The 18,357-nt window shown below is 41.1% G+C and overlaps 1 protein-coding gene across 3 annotated transcripts; it reads left to right on the plus strand.

Annotated features, from left to right (window-relative positions):
• Nucleotides 1-6,856: 6,856 nt before the first annotated feature.
• Nucleotides 6,857-16,062, plus strand: RNFT1 (ring finger protein, transmembrane 1). Of its 3 annotated transcripts, none has more exons than XM_054084945.1 (9): nt 6,857-6,952; nt 9,253-9,670; nt 10,000-10,076; nt 10,675-10,775; nt 11,562-11,715; nt 13,393-13,551; nt 14,386-14,451; nt 14,868-14,969; nt 15,145-16,062. In XM_054084945.1, the coding sequence occupies exons 2-9, from the start codon at nt 9,295-9,297 to the stop codon at nt 15,277-15,279; spliced, it is 1,170 nt and encodes a 389-aa protein (XP_053940920.1). In that variant the 5' UTR covers nt 6,857-6,952; nt 9,253-9,294; the 3' UTR covers nt 15,280-16,062. The 3 variants fall into 3 exon arrangements, with proteins under 3 accessions (XP_053940920.1, XP_053940919.1, XP_053940921.1); XM_054084944.1 differs by lacking the exon at nt 6,857-6,952 and adding an exon at nt 7,949-8,120; XM_054084946.1 differs by lacking the exons at nt 6,857-6,952; nt 14,386-14,451 and adding an exon at nt 7,949-8,120.
• The last annotated feature ends 2,295 nt before the right edge of the window (nt 16,063-18,357 follow it).

Genomic DNA, 18,357 nt, shown 5'->3' on the forward strand with positions numbered 1-18,357 from the left:
TAAAGGGCAAGCCTTGTCTCTAATTTTATAAATCATAAAATCACCACTGTAAGGGACAGAACTGGAGATCTTTGCAAAAAGACACTAGTTTTGCCTTGTGACAGAAGTGCAAACATACTGAACTTTCTCTGCCTTCTCAGAACTGGTTGTAAGTATGCTACAGCAAGAAAAGCGTACATTACAGCGAGATAACAAATGTGTCTTACTTAACAAACAACAGCGTTATCTCCTTTGACCAGACACCGAGTAGATGGCACTATCTCTTTGCCAGATGCTGCAGACAAAGCCTCTGGCAGGTTGAAAGTCAAATACCTCAACCTATCATATTTTCACTTATAATACAACTAATCCACTGAAAAATAAGCATACAGCCAACAATAATACACGTATGAAATGCACGGGGGAAAAACTCTTTCATGGAAATGAAGTGTCATATTTGGAAATGTGGACTAGGCAGCTATAAGGATCTGGGTATAAACTGGAGAGGGGCAGATTTAGACTGGACATAAGGAAGAATTTCTCCACTATGAGAGTGGGGAGGTCCTGGCCCAGGTAGTCCAGGGAAGCTGTGGCTGCCCCATCCCTGGAGGTGTGCAAGGCCAGGCTGGATGGGCCTTGGGCAGCCTGATCCAGCGGGAGGTGTCCCTGCCCGTGGCACAGGGTGGGACTGGATGGGCTTTAAGGTCCCTTCCAACTCAAACCATTCTATGATGCTATGATTCTAATCTGAACATGAACAGAGCACCAATGTCTTAACAAGGAAGAATTTTGCACTCTCTAATAAGAGACCCCAGAAAGCTGGGCTGAGCAGAGGAGGTCCGTGAAGGAAGCCCATTTCATTTAGTGATGGTTAACAAGAGAGAAGCAGAAAAGATAGCTGCTATTTCTTCAAAATATTAGAGAATATTAATGACAGGGAGCAAAACAGTGTGTTCTTAAGCTTTCAAAGGAACACAATGCTCACTTCTATCACATCTCCAAAGTGGTGAGTGAGGACTCTAGCCGAGCATCTGAACATAGCCCAGGATTTCAGAAGCAAGGATCCAGGCAGTGCTCACCTATATCAAATGAGAATCTTCAAAACCACTTCTAAAGATAAATTAAAAATATGAAAGAGATGCAAAAATAAAAGCAATAGCAGCATGCAAAGGCAAACTACTACAGACGACGAAAGATTTTTCTTTTTTTTTTCCTGTTTCTTTTTCTTCTTTTAACATATTTGACCATGAAGCAAAATTTTCCAAAATGCCAACACGAGAAAAAAACCAAACACACAAACCAAAAAAACCCAAAAAAACACACCAGAAGAAACAAAATATGCAGTCAGGTCCTACCATTCTTTTGTGGGAAGCTGGGATAAGCACAAGATTATGCATTGGATCTAGATGCCAAGCATTTCCTTAAGACATGTTGGTGACTCCTAACTACATTTCCATGAGCCAAAATTCTTCATGATGTCTCTGAGGTCCCCCTTCAGACTAATTATTTTTATCTTACGCAAGGAATATTAATAAACAAAATACCCAATAATCATATAATGACTAATGGTACATTTTCCTTTATTGGAGAGCTTGATCAGCACAAAACAAGTACAAAAAAATAACTGATGTGGAATTCCTATTTTAGAGTCTTATAAAAATTATTTTTAAACTCCATGAGATATTTAGCAATTTTACCCTTTACTTAAAAAAAAATATGCCTTCTATAGTTGTCAAATGTTATAGGTATAATCTGGATAATCTTATTACATGATGAATATGGTCCTACCTGTGGATAAGACTTCCTAATAAAGTAAGACACCTATTAATGCAAACTATTTTTTTTGGAAAAGAAGTAAAAAAGCCCACCCTACTGCTAGAAACAGAGAATTTTACATATTGTGCCCTGACTAAAAACAGGACATAAACATTAACTTTGTGAAGTGCAAAACAATTTTTATTGACCAGTGCAGTAAATATTGACTGAGGTGAAGCAAATATTTGTGTGTGATGTTAATGGGACAAAACCCGTTCAATACAACAAACAAGATTTTTCCTACTGTATTTCTGTGTTCATATTTATTCTGAAAGTTATGAAAGGAAATAAATGGAAATCTGTCTACTATGGTAATTCTTTTTAAAAACAGTTGTTTGTCCTTAGCAACTAAAATGGATAAGCATTGAGGGCCAGAATATTTTTGACCTTGTACAAGACAGAGGTTTAAAAACCTGTTTTCAGACAGAAGGTGTTAACTCACTGAAACCTGACCTGACAACAACATCCACGACCTCTGTTCAGCTGACCTCGAAAAAGGTAGACAGAAAGCTGGTCCATTTCAGACACTCATAAACCAAAATTTTTCTTACATACACAGCGGTAACAAATGCCTGGAGATTCATTATCTCACCACTCGTTCAGGTTACGGCCAGTCACATACAACTTTTTATGGCAGACAATCTTAATAATTACAAAACTCTTAGAAATAGGCTAGTTCTTTTTTTAACTTCTTAAGGCTTCCACCCTAACCAGAACACGGATAGAGCAGTTCCATAAGTACTTACAGGAGGTGATACCTCAGCCTTAGGTGCCAACAGAACCACAAGCAGTAAAACAGTGCTTGCTCCTATTAGCAAAGGGTCACAGAGCCTCCTCCACTCAATAAAACCCTTTCCCACTATTAAATACAAAATAAGCTAAATTAATAAACCAATATAACCTTTAAAAGTCTCACTCTTATGAGTTAGAACATTCATGCGGTTTTTGAACCTAAAATATATTACTATTTACCAAGGTGAATAAAGAATAAGGATGTAACTATAAGCAGGTACTACAGATCATAAATTAACAAACCTATCTACCCCTTCCCAGTAAATCCACTCAGGGTGGGTCATTATTCAACAGAATGATTCACACATTCAGATTAACACATTAGCTGGGAGAAAAAAAAAATAATTTTGAGAAACTTCAAAGATTCTGGCACCTTAAAGCACACCTATTAGCAAATACCAGGCTCTTACACTGCAGATGATCATTACAGTACATCTTCTGACCTACATACTTTTGTAATAGTCTTACAATAGCAATTAACACACACCTAAAATTCTTTAACAGCTGAGTATTTTTTGAGTAATTGTATTTAACAGATCCTTCAACGTCACTACAGGAGAAGACCAGTTCAGAAACCAGCTTCTCCACTTCACTCTAATGACCACGGGTATCACTCTTCCCAGCAGATAAAGATAGAGGATGAGCACCCTCCTGTGCAGTGAGCAAAAATTACAGCTGCCCTTTGTGGCTCTGCTATCCAATTTTCATTCAGCGCTCTGTTTGTATACAAAACCCAAGACTCCAGGATCTAACTCGCCAGTTTTAAAACAATTCTATTGACACTATTTCAGTGGAACTGCTCTCAGTTTAGAACAGCTTAACAGGAACGAGCAAGCTGCTGTACACAGAGAGCTTGGAAGACTTCTGGAGACCTCGGGGAACAAGATGATGTCATTGCATCATAAAAATATCTGGTTGAAATTCCTTGTGAGTCCGCACGACAAAGCTTACATGATCAGACCTCGACAGTGAAATTCAGGCTCCTCTACCACCACTGCAGGGATGAGTTTTCAAAACTGGTCTCTATTCTTCGATACCTTAAATACCGGAGCACAGGAGCTGTTTTCTTATGCTCGAACTAAGGGTTGTATAATTGCAGGAGGTAGTTTTAAAAAGCACAGGAAGCATTCAAATTTCAAAGGTCATTTGAGCCTCTTGGCAAGACATTCAAATCCTTCAAACAAATTAAACTAAAACAATTTTGCAAAAGTCTTCCATACACAAGTAACATTTTGTGTAGAATTAAGATAACCAATGAAGCTTTTGAATATTCAGGACATTCTGCTATTTTACAGACTCTTACAAGAAAACAGGTTTTTATCATATCATTAACTACAATTCCTTTCCACGTATCTGAGCTCTGTTACTTCAAATTTCACCAAAGATGTACACTGTACATATAATTTTAAAGGACTAGTTCCTTCCACACCTTCTGATGAAAAATAGTGATATTACAGTTTATTGGGAGGAACAGAACACGAAGATTGCAATCTCTTAATCTGCTCTATGCAGGAAGACCTCTGCAGAGCTCCTTCAAGAATGAGGATACAAAATATTTTCTCCTAATGTTTCCATGTTTAGAACTAACTCACAACAACTTTTAGTAGGGAGTAACTGTTGAAAAGGTAAGCATTACGCTGCCAGGGCATCACTGGCAGAATTCAACATGGATCAGAGTTCCAATATTGTCTCATGCATTTAACAACGACAGGAAAAACAGGTATACATATATACATACATATATATGAAATGTGCTGATAACATCAATAAAGTAGGAACCGCCTATAATCTAGGAGAATGAGAAACTCAGGGGCATCCTTATATCTGAGCACATATATACACAGGCAACCCCCTGAAAACACGCCTGGACGGTGCTTCAGCTTTCTGTGTGAAATCCATGGGCACTGTAGGAAGCAAGTCCAAAACACAGACTGGCAAATGACCGCAATACCCATGGGAGAAGACTTCCAATTTCGTGTTAATAATCTCTGACATCTTTCTTGACTCAGGAGTTACTAAATCTAGAGGTCATTAACAGCACCATGAAAACATACCTGTTAAATAACAGCATCACTGAAGAGTTACATACCTTCTAATGAGCTGTGAATTGGAGATAAACCAGCAAGTGACCTGCATGAGCAAACATTATTGATTAATAAGCTGCCATGAATTAACTTCAGATTTCTAGGGCATGTAACAATGAGTAACAGTTTGAGAACAACTTTGATTTAAATCTACATTTGTACTTTAATGCATTTTATAATTACAAAAAGGAAACAGCTGAATGAGGCTTTTATATTTACACACTTCCAAGCACTGTACAGAAGGCTTGCATAATTTCCAACCATAAAATACTATTTAAAAATAAAAGATTTATAATTGCTTTTCCTGATTTGAGAAGCAAATTAAGATTTTCCACATTGTCCTTCGTAATCCAAACACTATGCCAATGACTAATCGAGCAAAGTGTAAGAGAACGAACAATATGGCACAGCATAAGTCAGAAGAGGTTTGTGTTATCCTTGGAAGGATGGGGATATAGCCATGTGATTCTCAGAGTGCTTCCAGCCCAGCAGCTGAAATCTGCATTGGTGCTGTTTCTGAGCAGTACTGTGATAATCTGCCAGAAGTACTGTACAAATTAAAGGCCTTCTGAGTTCAGAGGGGTTACAGGAATGGGAAGCTTTGTGGGTTTGTTTTATACTTGTATAAAAGTACCCAGCCCAGGTTGCCTCCAAGGCATCAGCCACAGCCCAACTGAAATCCAGAGGATATGAGGCCTGAAATGTCTAGTCCAGAAATTCCACACACCGATTCCAAAAACATCATAAAAGCAGACCAAATTGCTGCAGATGCCTCCTTAAAACCTACCTCCAACAGAAACAGAGATGTGTCCAGTGTTTTCAGCTTCTTCCTCAAGTAGAAAAGAGAGGGTTTATTGTTAGATGGTACCTGTTCATAAACACGAGGCCACTCGGCTGTTCTAAATAGTTTTTCACCTCAAGTTCTGAGGTCCAAGCCCCCAGCCCTTCCTTCTCCCAGGGTTACTGACCCCACAGCATTCCTGTATTTAAAATTTTGATTTAAAACAGTATTTCTGTTTTAATTCAAAACAACGCAGGACCGATCTTCAAAACTGCTCGGATACCAGGCACCGCTTTCAGTGTGAAATGCATACCTTAACGCTTTTAGAAAAATATCTGAGCCAAGGAAAGCAGATGCCATTTCTGGATGCAAACTAATTTATTCAGGAGCATCTTTTTGAAAGAAAACCCTGGATCTATTCAATTCCAAGCTTCTCCTAAGTGCTACAGCAGTGTTAACTGGGGCAGCGTTTACCTCAGGTTTCCTAGGAGGCAAAGCCAATTTCCAGACAGCAGGACTTCCCTTAATCGCCACTGAGAAGCAAGGATACTGCAGCACACGGATAGATTTCAGAGAAGCACAGAATTATAGAATGGTTTGGATTGAAAGGAACCTTAACACCCATCCAGTACTACCTGCTGCCATGGGCAGGGACACCTCCCACTGGATCGGGGGCTCCAGGCCCCATCCAACCTGGCCTGAACACTTCCAGGGATGGGGCAGCCACAGCTTCCCTGGGCTATCTATCCATCCATCTATCTATCTATCTATCTATCTATCTATCTATCTATCTATCTATCTAATCTATCACCTACCTATCTACAGATAAGAATATACAGACGTATTTCTTGATTTCCTTCATTATTATTGCCTCCCCATATTAATTTTTATTGAGGCTTTAAATAAAAACGGCCTCAATAGTGCCAATGGCCTCAAGTTGCACCAGGGCAGGTTCAGATTAGGCATCACAGAATCACCAGGTTGGAAAGGACCCACGGGATCATCGAGTCCAACCATTCCTAACACTCCCTAAACCATGTCCCTCAGCACTTCATCCACCCGTTCCTTAAACACCTCCAGGGAAGGCGACTCAACCCCCTCCCTGGGCAGCTGTTCCAGTGCCCGATGACTCTTTCCGTGAGAATTACTTTTTCTGATACTCAGCCCGACCCTCCCTCCCCCCGCAGGGCCCTCGGGCTCTGGCAGAGGCCGCCAGGGAGGCGCTGGAGCCTTCATCCCTGCAGCGGTTCAAAGGGATGCGCAGGGGCTGACAGTGGACAGACACGCTCGGACTCCAGGATCTCAAAAGTCTTTCCCAATCAAACCGGTCTAAAAAAGCAACAATGACGCTGCCCCACAAGGCCCAGCCCGGCCCGGCCCTTCCTCCTCCTCCTGCCCGGCTCCTCCTCTTCCTCCCCGCCCCTCGGCCTCAGCGATGGAGGCGGCGGGCGGCGCGGGGCGGGGGGCGACGGCCTGAGGGGAGGAGGAGAGAGAGGAGGAGGTACCGGGCGGGGGGAGGGGGCGCCGGGAGGGAGGGAGGGGAGGGGAGGCTGCCCGCAGCGGGACCCCCATCATGGGCTGGCGAAGGGGCTCCCGCGGGGGGAACCCCCCCCGAGAGGTGGCAGTGGGACCCCCGAGGGGATGGCGATGGGGTCCCTGCAATGGGAACCCCCCCTGAGGGGAGGGCGATGGGGTCCCTGCAATGGGAACCCCCCCTGAGGGGCTGGCGATGGGGTCCCCGCAGTGGGAACCCCCCCTGAGGGGAGGGCGATGGGGTCCCTGCAATGGGAATCCCCCCCTGAGGGGATGGCGATGGGGTCCCCGCAGTGGGAATCCCCCCCTGAGGGGCTGGCGATGGGGTCCCCGCAGTGAGACCCCCCCTGAGGGGATGGCGATGGGATCCCCGCAATGGGAACTCCCCCGAGGGAATGGCAATGGGGTCCCCGCAGTGGGAATCCCCCCCTGAGGGGATGGCGATGGGGTCCCCGCAGTGGGAACCCCCCCTGAGGGGATGGCGATGGGGTCCCCGTAGTGGGAACCCCCACTGAGGGGCTGTCGATGGGGTCCCCGCAGTGGGAATCCCCTCCTGAGGGGATGGCAATGGGGTCCCCGTAGTGGGAACCCCCACTGAGGGGCTGTCGATGGGGTCCCCTGGGTCCGGGCTGGGGGGAGCGAGGGGAGGCAGCGGCCAGGAGGAGATAGGGAATTGTTCAGTAGGAAGAGCCTTTTCCAAAGGGCTTGTTTTATCTTGTTTTGCGGGTGGGGGATTCTGGAAGCCTTTGGATGCACATGGGTTTCTTTGGAATCCTACTTAATAACTCAGTCATCTGAAAGTTTGTTAGAGCAGCAGTGGAGCCTTGTTATCCAACAAGAGAATTGCTCCCTGTCTTTAAACACCAAGCTGTCGGGTTTCGAGCCGTCCCGTTTCGCAGGCTCTACACCACTGACTAAAGCCCACTAACAAGATCGGGGTTTGGTCCCTTCCTTTTAAAAACAGCATCCACGGCCTGATCCTGCAGTCACTCCGCTCACGGCAGCCAGCGCTGCCTCCAGTTCGTCTGCTTTTATTCGCGTGCATAACGTTGTAGAAAGTGAATCTGGGCTGGATTGAAGGATGATGTAATGGTTGGACAACAAAAACATAGTAGCAGCAGCATTTCTACATGGTAGTAAGTTCCCCTACTTGGATACCGTTTAAATTCACGCAATTTACTCATCTAATCTGATCTCCTTTTTAAAGGCTAAAGAAATCTAGGTTTGTGCCAACACATTAAGAACTTGCAGTGCAAAACCAGTTTTGCTTTAACCTTTTTGCACCCCGAGCTATGTACATATGCTAAGCTTTAGGGAAAAAAAAAAAGTAATTTCAAAGAGGAATCTGTAAGAGTCTGCATTATTGAAAAAGGATTATAACAAAATTTGCAATGTTTCAATAATAATATTCAATAATGACAAGTATTGTGCCAAATCTGGCCTCAAAGCATTCTCCAAAATCATTAACCTCACGTCACACCAGTCTGGAGAAGCAGATTTAACACTGTTTGACCGGCGCAAAGACTGACACACAAGTGAAAAAGCTGCTCAGGGAGACAATAGAAAGATGTCAGTAGAAAGAAATAAAACCTCATTTGGGTGCTCTCGCTGTCAGACTACAGCTTGTTGGCTGCGTTTCTTTTTTCACCTAGACCATATGGTCCAGACTCTTACAAAACGGACTAACCTGGTTCTGCTCACTTACCCAGACAGGATAATCTTGTTAATCTCATAATGGCCCTCAATTTTGAGTGTGCACTGGCTTTTGACTAGACTTGTCTGAACAAATGCTTACCGTTCTACGGATGCGTGTAGATGTACTCTTTGCTTCCTTCCCATCATTGTTTGCCCCTTCTTTGGCCTGGTACTGTTGCTATTTTTGTGAGATTATGCAGTGCTTCTGAGATCTCTTCTGCACAAGCCACTGTCGGTTTCATGTTCCGCAGCTTTTGCTGTTGTGATTTGTACTGAAGCAACTTGAGATTTTACCAAGGCAGCCAGGCTCACTGCAGGCTGGAAAATCTGCATCTGAATGAAGGGAATTTAATACAGCACACAAATTTGCCCCATGGAGACAGGGTCCAAACCTAGCACGCCAGCTTTTGGAACGAAGACAGACACTAACTGTCAGAAAGAGAGTCTTTGCTTCATGCAGGCAATCGCTCAGTACCATCTATTGTATTTTTTGTGTTAGCAGGTTTTGGGTTTTTTTGCCCCTGAACTAGTTACACTCTTCTTTCAACTGTGACTTTTTATATCCTGTTGTAGGAGACAAAGTAGGAAGAATCTGGACCAGAAAAAAATCCCACCATGCAATCAAATTGCAGTCATCTCCACAACATCCAAGGGAGCAGCGATGACTCTTCATCTTCTCCGAGCGCCCACGTAGCGAGGTTGTCAGGAGAGAGCTTGTGCCATCAAAGCGGAGATGTTCGCATACAGCTCAGCTCTGCTGTGGGAGAAACCAGGGAAAGCACGAGTTCCCGACATCCAAGGCCAGGTTCCCAAAGTCGCTCACACGGACATGCTCACAGCGAAGCAGCGGGGGTCGATGATTCCACTCCAGACTCAGAGGAACACAGCAGCAGCTCCTTCTCCGAGCTCAGATACCTCCTCCAGTGGCTGCACAAAAGTCTGCCGTACATCTTGATTCTGTGTGTCAAAGTGATCATGCAGCACATAATCGGTAGAGTATAACAAAACAAGGCCTGATAACAGACCCCTCTCCCCAAAGAGACACACTAATAACCATGCCTGAAATATAATTAAATTTATTTGTAGCTTTATTTTTATTTGCTTTATTAATCTGAAAGAGAAATACTAAAGTACATTTCAGTGGCTTCTGTTTCCTTTGCTGGCATACGTACAATGTGCTTAATTATTCTGGCTCGATAGTTTAGGCTATTAATTGTAATTACAAAGACATGTTACAAGTGGCTGGTGTTTTAACCTAGTTCAGTAATTATTTTTTTTTTTTTATTTTCTTGTGTATAACTGACCCTTTTTTCCTAATAGGCATTTCTCTTGGAATTGGGCTGCTAACAACTTACATGTATGCAAACAAAAGCATAGTAAATCAGGTTTTTCTAAGAGTAAGTATCACCCTATGCAACAAAATTCTGTAAGTTAACCAAGACCTTTATCCATCAATTTTTGAAAGAAATGTGAATGGAGACACTGTTTTATTTACCTAATGTTAGGTGTCAACTTTCAGGGTGGAAGTAAAGTCTTAATGCTTCTGTGCAGTGTAGAGCTGCTCAGATAAGTAAAGCTTACAGAATTGAAAGATCCCACCCCCAACTTTGCACATTGAAATCCCTTCAACTGCTAAGTTCTTCTACAAATTCCCAAAAGATTTAACTATATTTATGGAATCAAATAGCAATGGATAGTTTAACATTTCAGCTATCTGTTCACTCCCAAAGGAAAACCCGTGGTTTCTTCAGAGCGGGGTATTTTCTTTTGTTGTGTTTTTAGAAAAAAAATTGATACGCATAATTCGAAAATATTAAAATCACTGCTTTATTTTTCCATTGAGTTCTCCCATTTTATTGGGCCTGAAATGACTAAGATAAAATCTCTAGTAGTAAAACTCTGCTCATGTGCAACAAACTTAGCACTTTGGAGATACATTTAAGACACTTACTAGTGAGATAAGGGCTGTAATAAGTCTTTACAATTACCTTACAGGAAAGGTGCTCCAAGCTGCGATGTGCGTGGTTACTGGTGTACTTAACTGGATCATCTCTCCTCTTGTATTACACCTTCCATTCTCAGTCGCTGTATTACAGGTAAGTAGAAAAGCATCTCCACTCGCATCATAAGTTTCTCAAATATTATCTGGGAACGTTTTATAGAATCATAGAATCACTAACTTGGAAAAGACCTCTTGGATCATCAACTCCAACTATTCCCATCTGCCACTAAACCATGTCCCTGAGCACCTCGTCTGCCCGTCTTTTAAATACCTCCAGGGATTGGGACTCCACCACCTCCTCGGGAAATCTGGGCTGCTGCTCTTTTCCTTTACTTGTGGCATTGGTTTCTCTTTCATTTTAATCTCCATTCCTTCTCTTCTGCTAAACTGAGCAGGTGCTGTCCTTAAAAACAGCTTGATGGGATTTGCAAGATTAGACCCCATACTCAGCATAATGGCACTGCTGCACCATGGGGAATGGAGCGGGGTGTGATCCCCAGCTCTGACCCCACCACCTCACCTTGGAACACCACATGGGGCATTGTGGGCTCTGGACTTTGTCTCTCCTGTTTATTTTTCCCCCTTGCCATTCTAGCTACAGTCTTGGCTGTAAATTGGTCAAAGGCTGAACTGGGAAAGAAAGGCTGTCTCTAGAGGATGGGCATGTGACGAAGATGCAGGAAAAAGAAGGCTCAAAAATGGGAAGGCAGTCAGAGATCATAAATTATCAATTTACAATAAAGAGTTCATTTTCTTAGCAAATATTTTTCCTCTGTGTAAACTAGGTTTGCTTTTTTAATTAAACCTGCTGTGATAATCTCTAGGTATGCTTTCCTCCAAACAGGGCTTTCCTCTAACTTCTGATAATTTTTTTTTTTAGCTTAATCTTCTTAAACCCTACTGTGGATTTTATGAACTTCTGGGAGGTACTTTGGATTGTGGGAGTCACAGACTTTATTCTGAAATTCCTCTTCATGGGCTTCAAGTGCTTTATTCTGTTGGTGCCTTCTTTTATGATGTCCTTTAAATCCAAGGTAAGGAAACAAGCTATATTTTTGCTTCCTTGTGGAGATTATTTTATGGTAAAAATAGCAAATTATTAAATTCTACCCAGAGAAAAGTCTTTTTTAAACGTCCATCTACAATCCACCACTACAGTGTAGGTGAGAAAGCCTTGTGCATTTTATGTTCTTCCCAGCTCGGTGTCAAGGCAGGCTCACTGAAACAATTGCTTGTAATACGTCATCAGATAAATGGGCTCATTTCTGTCTCCAAGTGGGGACGAAGAAGAAACCTTTTACTTGCTGCAATGTAAGAACGTGTGTGCAGGCGGTTAGCACGGAGCAGCTGAAGCACAGTCAATTTTTTACCTGCTTGACAGTAACTCACATTGGAAGATTTTTAAGATCTGTGCATGCAAACAGCCGATTTTTATGTCTCTTCAAATAATAATTCTGAATTTTATTTTTGTTAATAAACTTAAGCAATATTTGTGTCAGATCAATGAATTTGATTTATAGCCGAATTCCTCAAACCAGCAAAGTTTAATCATTTTCACAGAAGCCTACACTGGTTGGTGGAGTATTTATTTTTATCTGCTTCCTGAGGTGACAGGCAAAACCAATTAAATTTTATGTCAAAATAGGAAATAGTACTGGTTCAACAAAAAAAAAAAAAAAAAAGTTGTACAGTTCGTACATGGTAGCATTTGAACAGGATGTTTTGCTAGCTTCTATCTCTTAAAATGTACCAGAACAAGTTTTTCTCAGGTACAACCGATTTCTCTAAATACCAGTTGACAGTCAAGATCTGGTTTTTTTTGTTTTTTTCTACAGCAAGTGATAGAATATCTAAAAACTAGTTATGGAAAATGGCATTGCACCAACTGTGACCTAAACTGTGGCTAAATTAAAGAGGGAATCTGGTCAATAGTGGCAAACTGTGGTATTATCCTGTGTCCAGTATTGAAAGAGTACTTCTTCCCTATCATAAATACAAGCTTAAGGAAGTAAATTAAGAGCTAAGCCAGATATCTGTGATTATACACTCACGCAGCGTACAGGATGCTTCTGCTTTGTAGCTATTATTCAGTAGGGTTAGGGTGTCATTGAACTCTGTTTACCTGTTCAGTCCAGCCACTCTCTGCTTCTTTCCTGGCCTCTCAATTTTCTTATCACCCCATCCTATATAGGAGTTAATTATCACAAGATAAGGCTTCTTTCTTACACAGGCGTGAAATAATGTTTACAGGAAAACAGTTTGTAATTTATTTTTATTAATAAAAGAATGGGCTTTACTCTTATTTTTTAATCCTGACTGCAGGACACAACTCTGCTAATGAAAAGCCAATCTGTGTGACCCAATTTGTCTTATTGGCCTTTTATTTTCTATAACTTTTATTTTCTATTTTAACGCTTATGAAATTAAGTCAGGTAGCATTGTTACATGGGCAGGCAGCTGACAACAGCATTCTGTTTATAGCCTATCAATTTGATTTTCTGCAGTACAGCAATCAATACTGTTACTGTTATTTGTGAAGTTGCAGCGAGACTCAATATCTGTTCTTCATTCTTTTACATGTTTGATATTTTGTTGTTTCAAGATATTATGAGAGAAAATTACTCAAAAAAATAACAATGCATCTTTTCTCTATAATTTAAAAATCATTTGTGTTCTAAATCTTGAGCGATTCCTTTGCATGTCTTGCTTAGGGCTACTGGTACATGCTGTTAGAAGAACTCTGCCAGTATTACCGTATGTTTGTCCCCATACCAGTTTGGTTCCGATATCTTATTGGCTATGGGGAACTGGACAGTGTGCTAGGACGGACCTTTGGGATATTGCTGGGCCTTCTCTACCTCATCCTAAAAGTATGTAAAGCTTTATATTCCTCTCAAACTATTTTGTGGTAATAATCACTCAAGGGTTAGGGACACAAACTAACACCTTTCTGGAAGTTCCCGTGTCTGAGCTGAGCTGCAAGTTGATGCTGCAGTTTAACCGATACAGCTTTCCAAAACTGATAGGAAACCTGGCTTGGGGCAGTAACTGATCCTTTTCCAGCACCTGTTCTAGGGATGGATTGGGGTTGCATAGCAGAGAACACTGTTACTACAGGTACCTTGTTATCAGACACTGAGCAGAATTAGATATCGAGGAAGAGAGCTTGCAAAAGTAAAGGTAAAATTCATGGTTAAAAGAATCACAATTTTCCAGGAAACTAGATTTTCTCTCTACTAGTGTCCTCTGTGATCTAAACAAGGTAAATGTTCATACTGAGCAGCTGCTTCACCAAAGAGCTGATCTGCCCCAAATGTAACCAGACTCGGTACAAGTTCAGCTTTGAGCATGAAAAATAATTGATGATGCTAAGGTATCTTAGTTACAGGTCTAGAGACGATTGCACATCTGATAATAACGCTGCTATATTTGCACTCGAGTGCTTCATTTCAGAACCTCAATGCTATTTTTCTTTAAAGAACAGACATCTACTGGGGAAAAAAAATTGCAGGCTAAATTCTTAGTTTGATTACTTATTAAGTAACAAAAATAGGGTCATTCCGAACTATAGCTTTGCTTATATTCCTGCTAACACCAAACTATCAGTGAGACTTGCAGTGTTGGAATCCGCACAGAAGCTTGCAAGCTTTTCAGTTCCCAGGGAAAAATACTAAGGATAACTGAGGTTTTCTTTCCCATTTCAGCTTTTGAGCTTTTTTGGACAATTGAGAAACTTCAGGCAGGTCTTACGGATATTTTGTACACGACCAGTGAGTACTGAATTCTCTCATGACAAAACAATGAGCCCAACTGACATGAAAATACTTCTTTTTCAAATACCTCATTCCTGTATTACTTCGTACTGTTCTAGCAATAGACAACTACATTTTTAAAGTAAACCCTGTATTACTTGTTGTCCCATTTCACAGTCTGAATCCCTCGACTATGTGATTATGTTGTGATCAGGGGAAGATATTAACTGGACAGCATGGTAAATAGGAGCAGATAAGCTTTAGGTCCCAAGGCGATGCCTAAAAAACTTAGCAGCATTTTGTTGGCTTAGGGATTCAGTAGTTTTTCCTGACATAGCAGCCCTTATTCACAATTCCTTTTTGTCCTGATATCTTCGTGTTTTCTTTTGGCTTTGCCCCCACCTAGTATCTGCTGAAAATACCTTGTTTTACAGCACTATGGGGTGACAGCAAGCAAGAGACAGTGCTCTGAAGCGGATGATATTTGTTCCATCTGCCAAGCTGAATTTCAGAAGCCTATTCTGCTTATCTGTCAGGTAATACACACAATCAGAATTATTTTTTACTTTAAACACTGCTAAACAAAACCACATAAAGTTAGATTAGCAAGCGTCTTCCGATTCTTTTTAGAAATCAAGCTATGCACATAACATACTGACTTACACATGGAAGAGCTTAGAAGCTCTAAGTTCTCAATTCTTTTCATTACAGCACATATTTTGTGAAGAATGCATCTCTTTATGGTTTAATAGAGAAAAAACGTGTCCACTCTGCAGAACTGTTATTTCAGACCATGTTAACAAGTGGAAGGATGGAGCTACCTCTATGCATCTACAGATTTTCTAAAGCATGTCAAACACCTTGTTTTACAGTTTGTTTGTTCAAACTAAGGTTTTTTCAGTTTGCTGGAGGTAAAATTGTAGGTGGCACAAGGAACAAGCTTCCAAATTCTAGATTTCATACTTCTATGAAATATTCTAGTATTTGATACAGTGCACAAAATGTTAACTTGACCTTAAGCTCAGAAATGTAAGTTTTCAGAATGAATGCAGAAAAGCCAGCATTGATTGTTTCCTACAAGGATCACAAGAGAAACAAGCCCTTGAAAAATGCTGCATTACTTCTTGCAGCAGCTTCTTAATTCAACATTTTATTTCAAACTTTAAGTAGAGTTCAGACTGTACTAAATCGTATTTATCCTTCTAACATGACTCAACCCAAAAGGTCAACCTACTGATTTTATTAAGATTATAAGCAAATTTTATACTCTGGACTACAGTGAGAATTAGAGCTACTTGTCATGCTTGGTATTAAAGGTCCTTTAATGCCTTCTTGCACCTCTTACGGCAACTATATCTCACTGTACCTGTAAGCCACAAGAATAAGACGTTTCCCCTTTAGGTTCTTGCAGACTTCTAATGTATCTTTGGCTTAATACATAAACCAACCACTGATGTTAGTTTTTTTACTTAAAATTTTATAAAGTTGGTATTTTTAAAACAGATCTTTAATACTATATTTTTGTCATAACAAGAACCTGATTTTCTTTCAGGGGAGATTCTATTTTATACTATATTTGCAGTTTGTAGAATGCGTAACAATCAGAAGGAATAAATGAATTTAAATCTATTTGTTTGGTGCACCTTGAATAAAGAAACAAGATTCATTATTGTTTCAGTGTTAACTTAACATGAAAGCATATAACAGCTCTCTCCTAGATATACTTCTCCTGTGAAGCTAATGCCTCTGAAAAACAAAAAACCTCCAAACGCTACAACTTATTCATGACTAGTCTTTATGTTACTTACGGAGCTAACTTATATACAATCTCACCTTTTTTTTTTCCTCCTGCTTGTCTTTTTTCACCTTGCTCTTCAGATAACACTAAAAAAGCCCACTCAGATTATTCTGTTACAGCAAAGTTAAACTGATTGCCATTAACTTGAGCTTGTCTTAACCAAATACCTTTAGGAAACTACATTAGGGGAAAAACAGAATTAGAAAGTTAAGCACTTACTTGATGACGGATGTAGCAGCTCAAACAGCCAAGCAGCAACTGAGTACTGTGAAGTTGCAGCTGACACAGCCAGATTCGTAGGACTGACAGGGCATGATGGGAGAGAGCTCTTAAAGGTACAACTGTGTGTCATACTAGTAGAATTTAGTATTCTGAATAAAACCCTAATGAGATGGAAGGCTGAAGCTAAGAGGTATCATTTTATGTTCAACCTAGGTTTTTTATTTTTTGTAGCCTGCTGTGTATTTCCTATTTGTACTTTTGTTTGGAGTTTACTGCTCTTCAGGGTAAATGTGCCCTGTGCTTGTTCCAGCAGAGTATCTGAGTGACTGGGGAAAAAGACATCAGCTTAAAGAAAACAGGCTGAAGCTGCTAAGTCTGTAATTGGAAACTAATGGGAGTAGAGGAAACTGGTTATCAGGGAAGCCTTTCCCAGCAGGTGGGGTGCTTAGTTTGGAGAAAGTGCAGCTGAATGGTGTTAGAGCTGTTGTGAGGTGACAGGGAAGAATTAGATCGTGGCCACAGCCAGAGCTGTGCTGTAATGGGCTTGTGCCTCCAGTACTGTCAGAACAAATTGCTCTGTGTTTCCTTGGAGAGATCTAGCTATGCCTTAGCTTGTATTTAAAGTTCATCAGCACTGATATCCAGGCTGCTGCTGCAGCAGAACTTCCCTTGAGAGATGGGCAAGAAGGGAATTAAGGAACAAAAGAGAGCAAGGGGAACTTAAGGTTGGATCCTGAATCTCTGATGGGCCTACAGAGAGTATAGCAGCTCACCTGGTTACACAATCATGTTTAGACTTTCCCAAACTTAATCACAAACACACAGTTTAGCTGAAGAGTCTTTTAAGGGTTTTTGCTTCATACTGTACTGTGTGAGTACTGTGTAAACAATTTGAGTGCTATGTTTAATTTAGTCAACAAATAGCACCTTTAGAAAAAGCTTTGTGTAAAATGCATGACCAAATGCAATACACTGTTAATAAGGGAGGTGTAACACCCAACTCTCTAAAATACTGGGCAAAATAAAAATCCTAACTTATCCTGGATTAGCTCTTCCTGAAACGCTCATACCAATAGCTTAATCACTTCTTCATTAAAAAATCCTCTCAGGGAAAATATAAACTAAAAATCATTAGACTTTAACATGATGACAGAGTAAGGAAATGCACTTCCTAAGAGCTGAATACTGATTAAATTCATTGCCTACCAGTAACTGGTGGCCATTCATCAGAATTCCGGTACTCTGTCACAAATCTTTTTAGAACAATAGGTCTAAATCACCGATCCATTCCTGGAATATTAACTAGGAAGATACAAATTGTGAGATGCACCAGCTGTTCAATCCAAACAGTTGTCCTGAAAGCAGAGCCACTGAAACAAGTATGTTTTCTTACTGCCTTATCCCCCAGATGAGTAAATAGCAGCCTCGTTACTGATACAGCAGGAAGTGGTGAGAAGGAAGCTTGCTGCTCTGTCACATAAGTTACTCGGTCCTGGCACTGTGTTCTCACATCATGCGAAAGGACAACACACTAGTTTTTTTATGGATGCTGTGAGGAAAAGCTGGCAGCGAGGCTGTTGCTGGTGCTGGCCCACGCTCGTGATCTGGCAGAAGCACAGCTGTGACAGTGCAAAGCTGAAGGCGTCCATCAGGACTGACTGCTTGGCCCGGCAGAACTAACATGAACTAGGAAGGTAGTTAAGGATCAAGAAACACGCTGTTTACACATATGCATTCAAAGTATGCAGGGAAATCTGAAATAAATTAACCTGAACTAAATTCTCATTTGCTGTAGAACAAAAGTATTTATAAACTACTTACCCCAAGAAGTAATTCAATATCTGAGAGAGATACTGTACCCTGAAGAATTAAGGCATCAAGGGCTGTGTGCAAGGCCAGCATTA

The sequence above is a fragment of the Cuculus canorus genome, chromosome 20 (assembly GCF_017976375.1).
Source record: "Cuculus canorus isolate bCucCan1 chromosome 20, bCucCan1.pri, whole genome shotgun sequence".
NCBI classification, from domain to species: domain Eukaryota; kingdom Metazoa; phylum Chordata; class Aves; order Cuculiformes; family Cuculidae; genus Cuculus; species Cuculus canorus.

Excerpts from the sequence above, each read along its gene's own strand:
- RNFT1 (XM_054084945.1), top strand. The coding sequence starts at position 9,295 with ATGCAATCAAATTGCAGTCATCTCCACAACATCCAAGGGAGCAGCGAT. Across the intron at positions 10,077-10,674 it reads TAAATCAGGTTTTTCTAAGA|GAAAGGTGCTCCAAGCTGCG; the intron begins GTAAGTATCACC and ends ATTACCTTACAG. Across the intron at positions 11,716-13,392 it reads TGATGTCCTTTAAATCCAAG|GGCTACTGGTACATGCTGTT; the intron begins GTAAGGAAACAA and ends TGTCTTGCTTAG.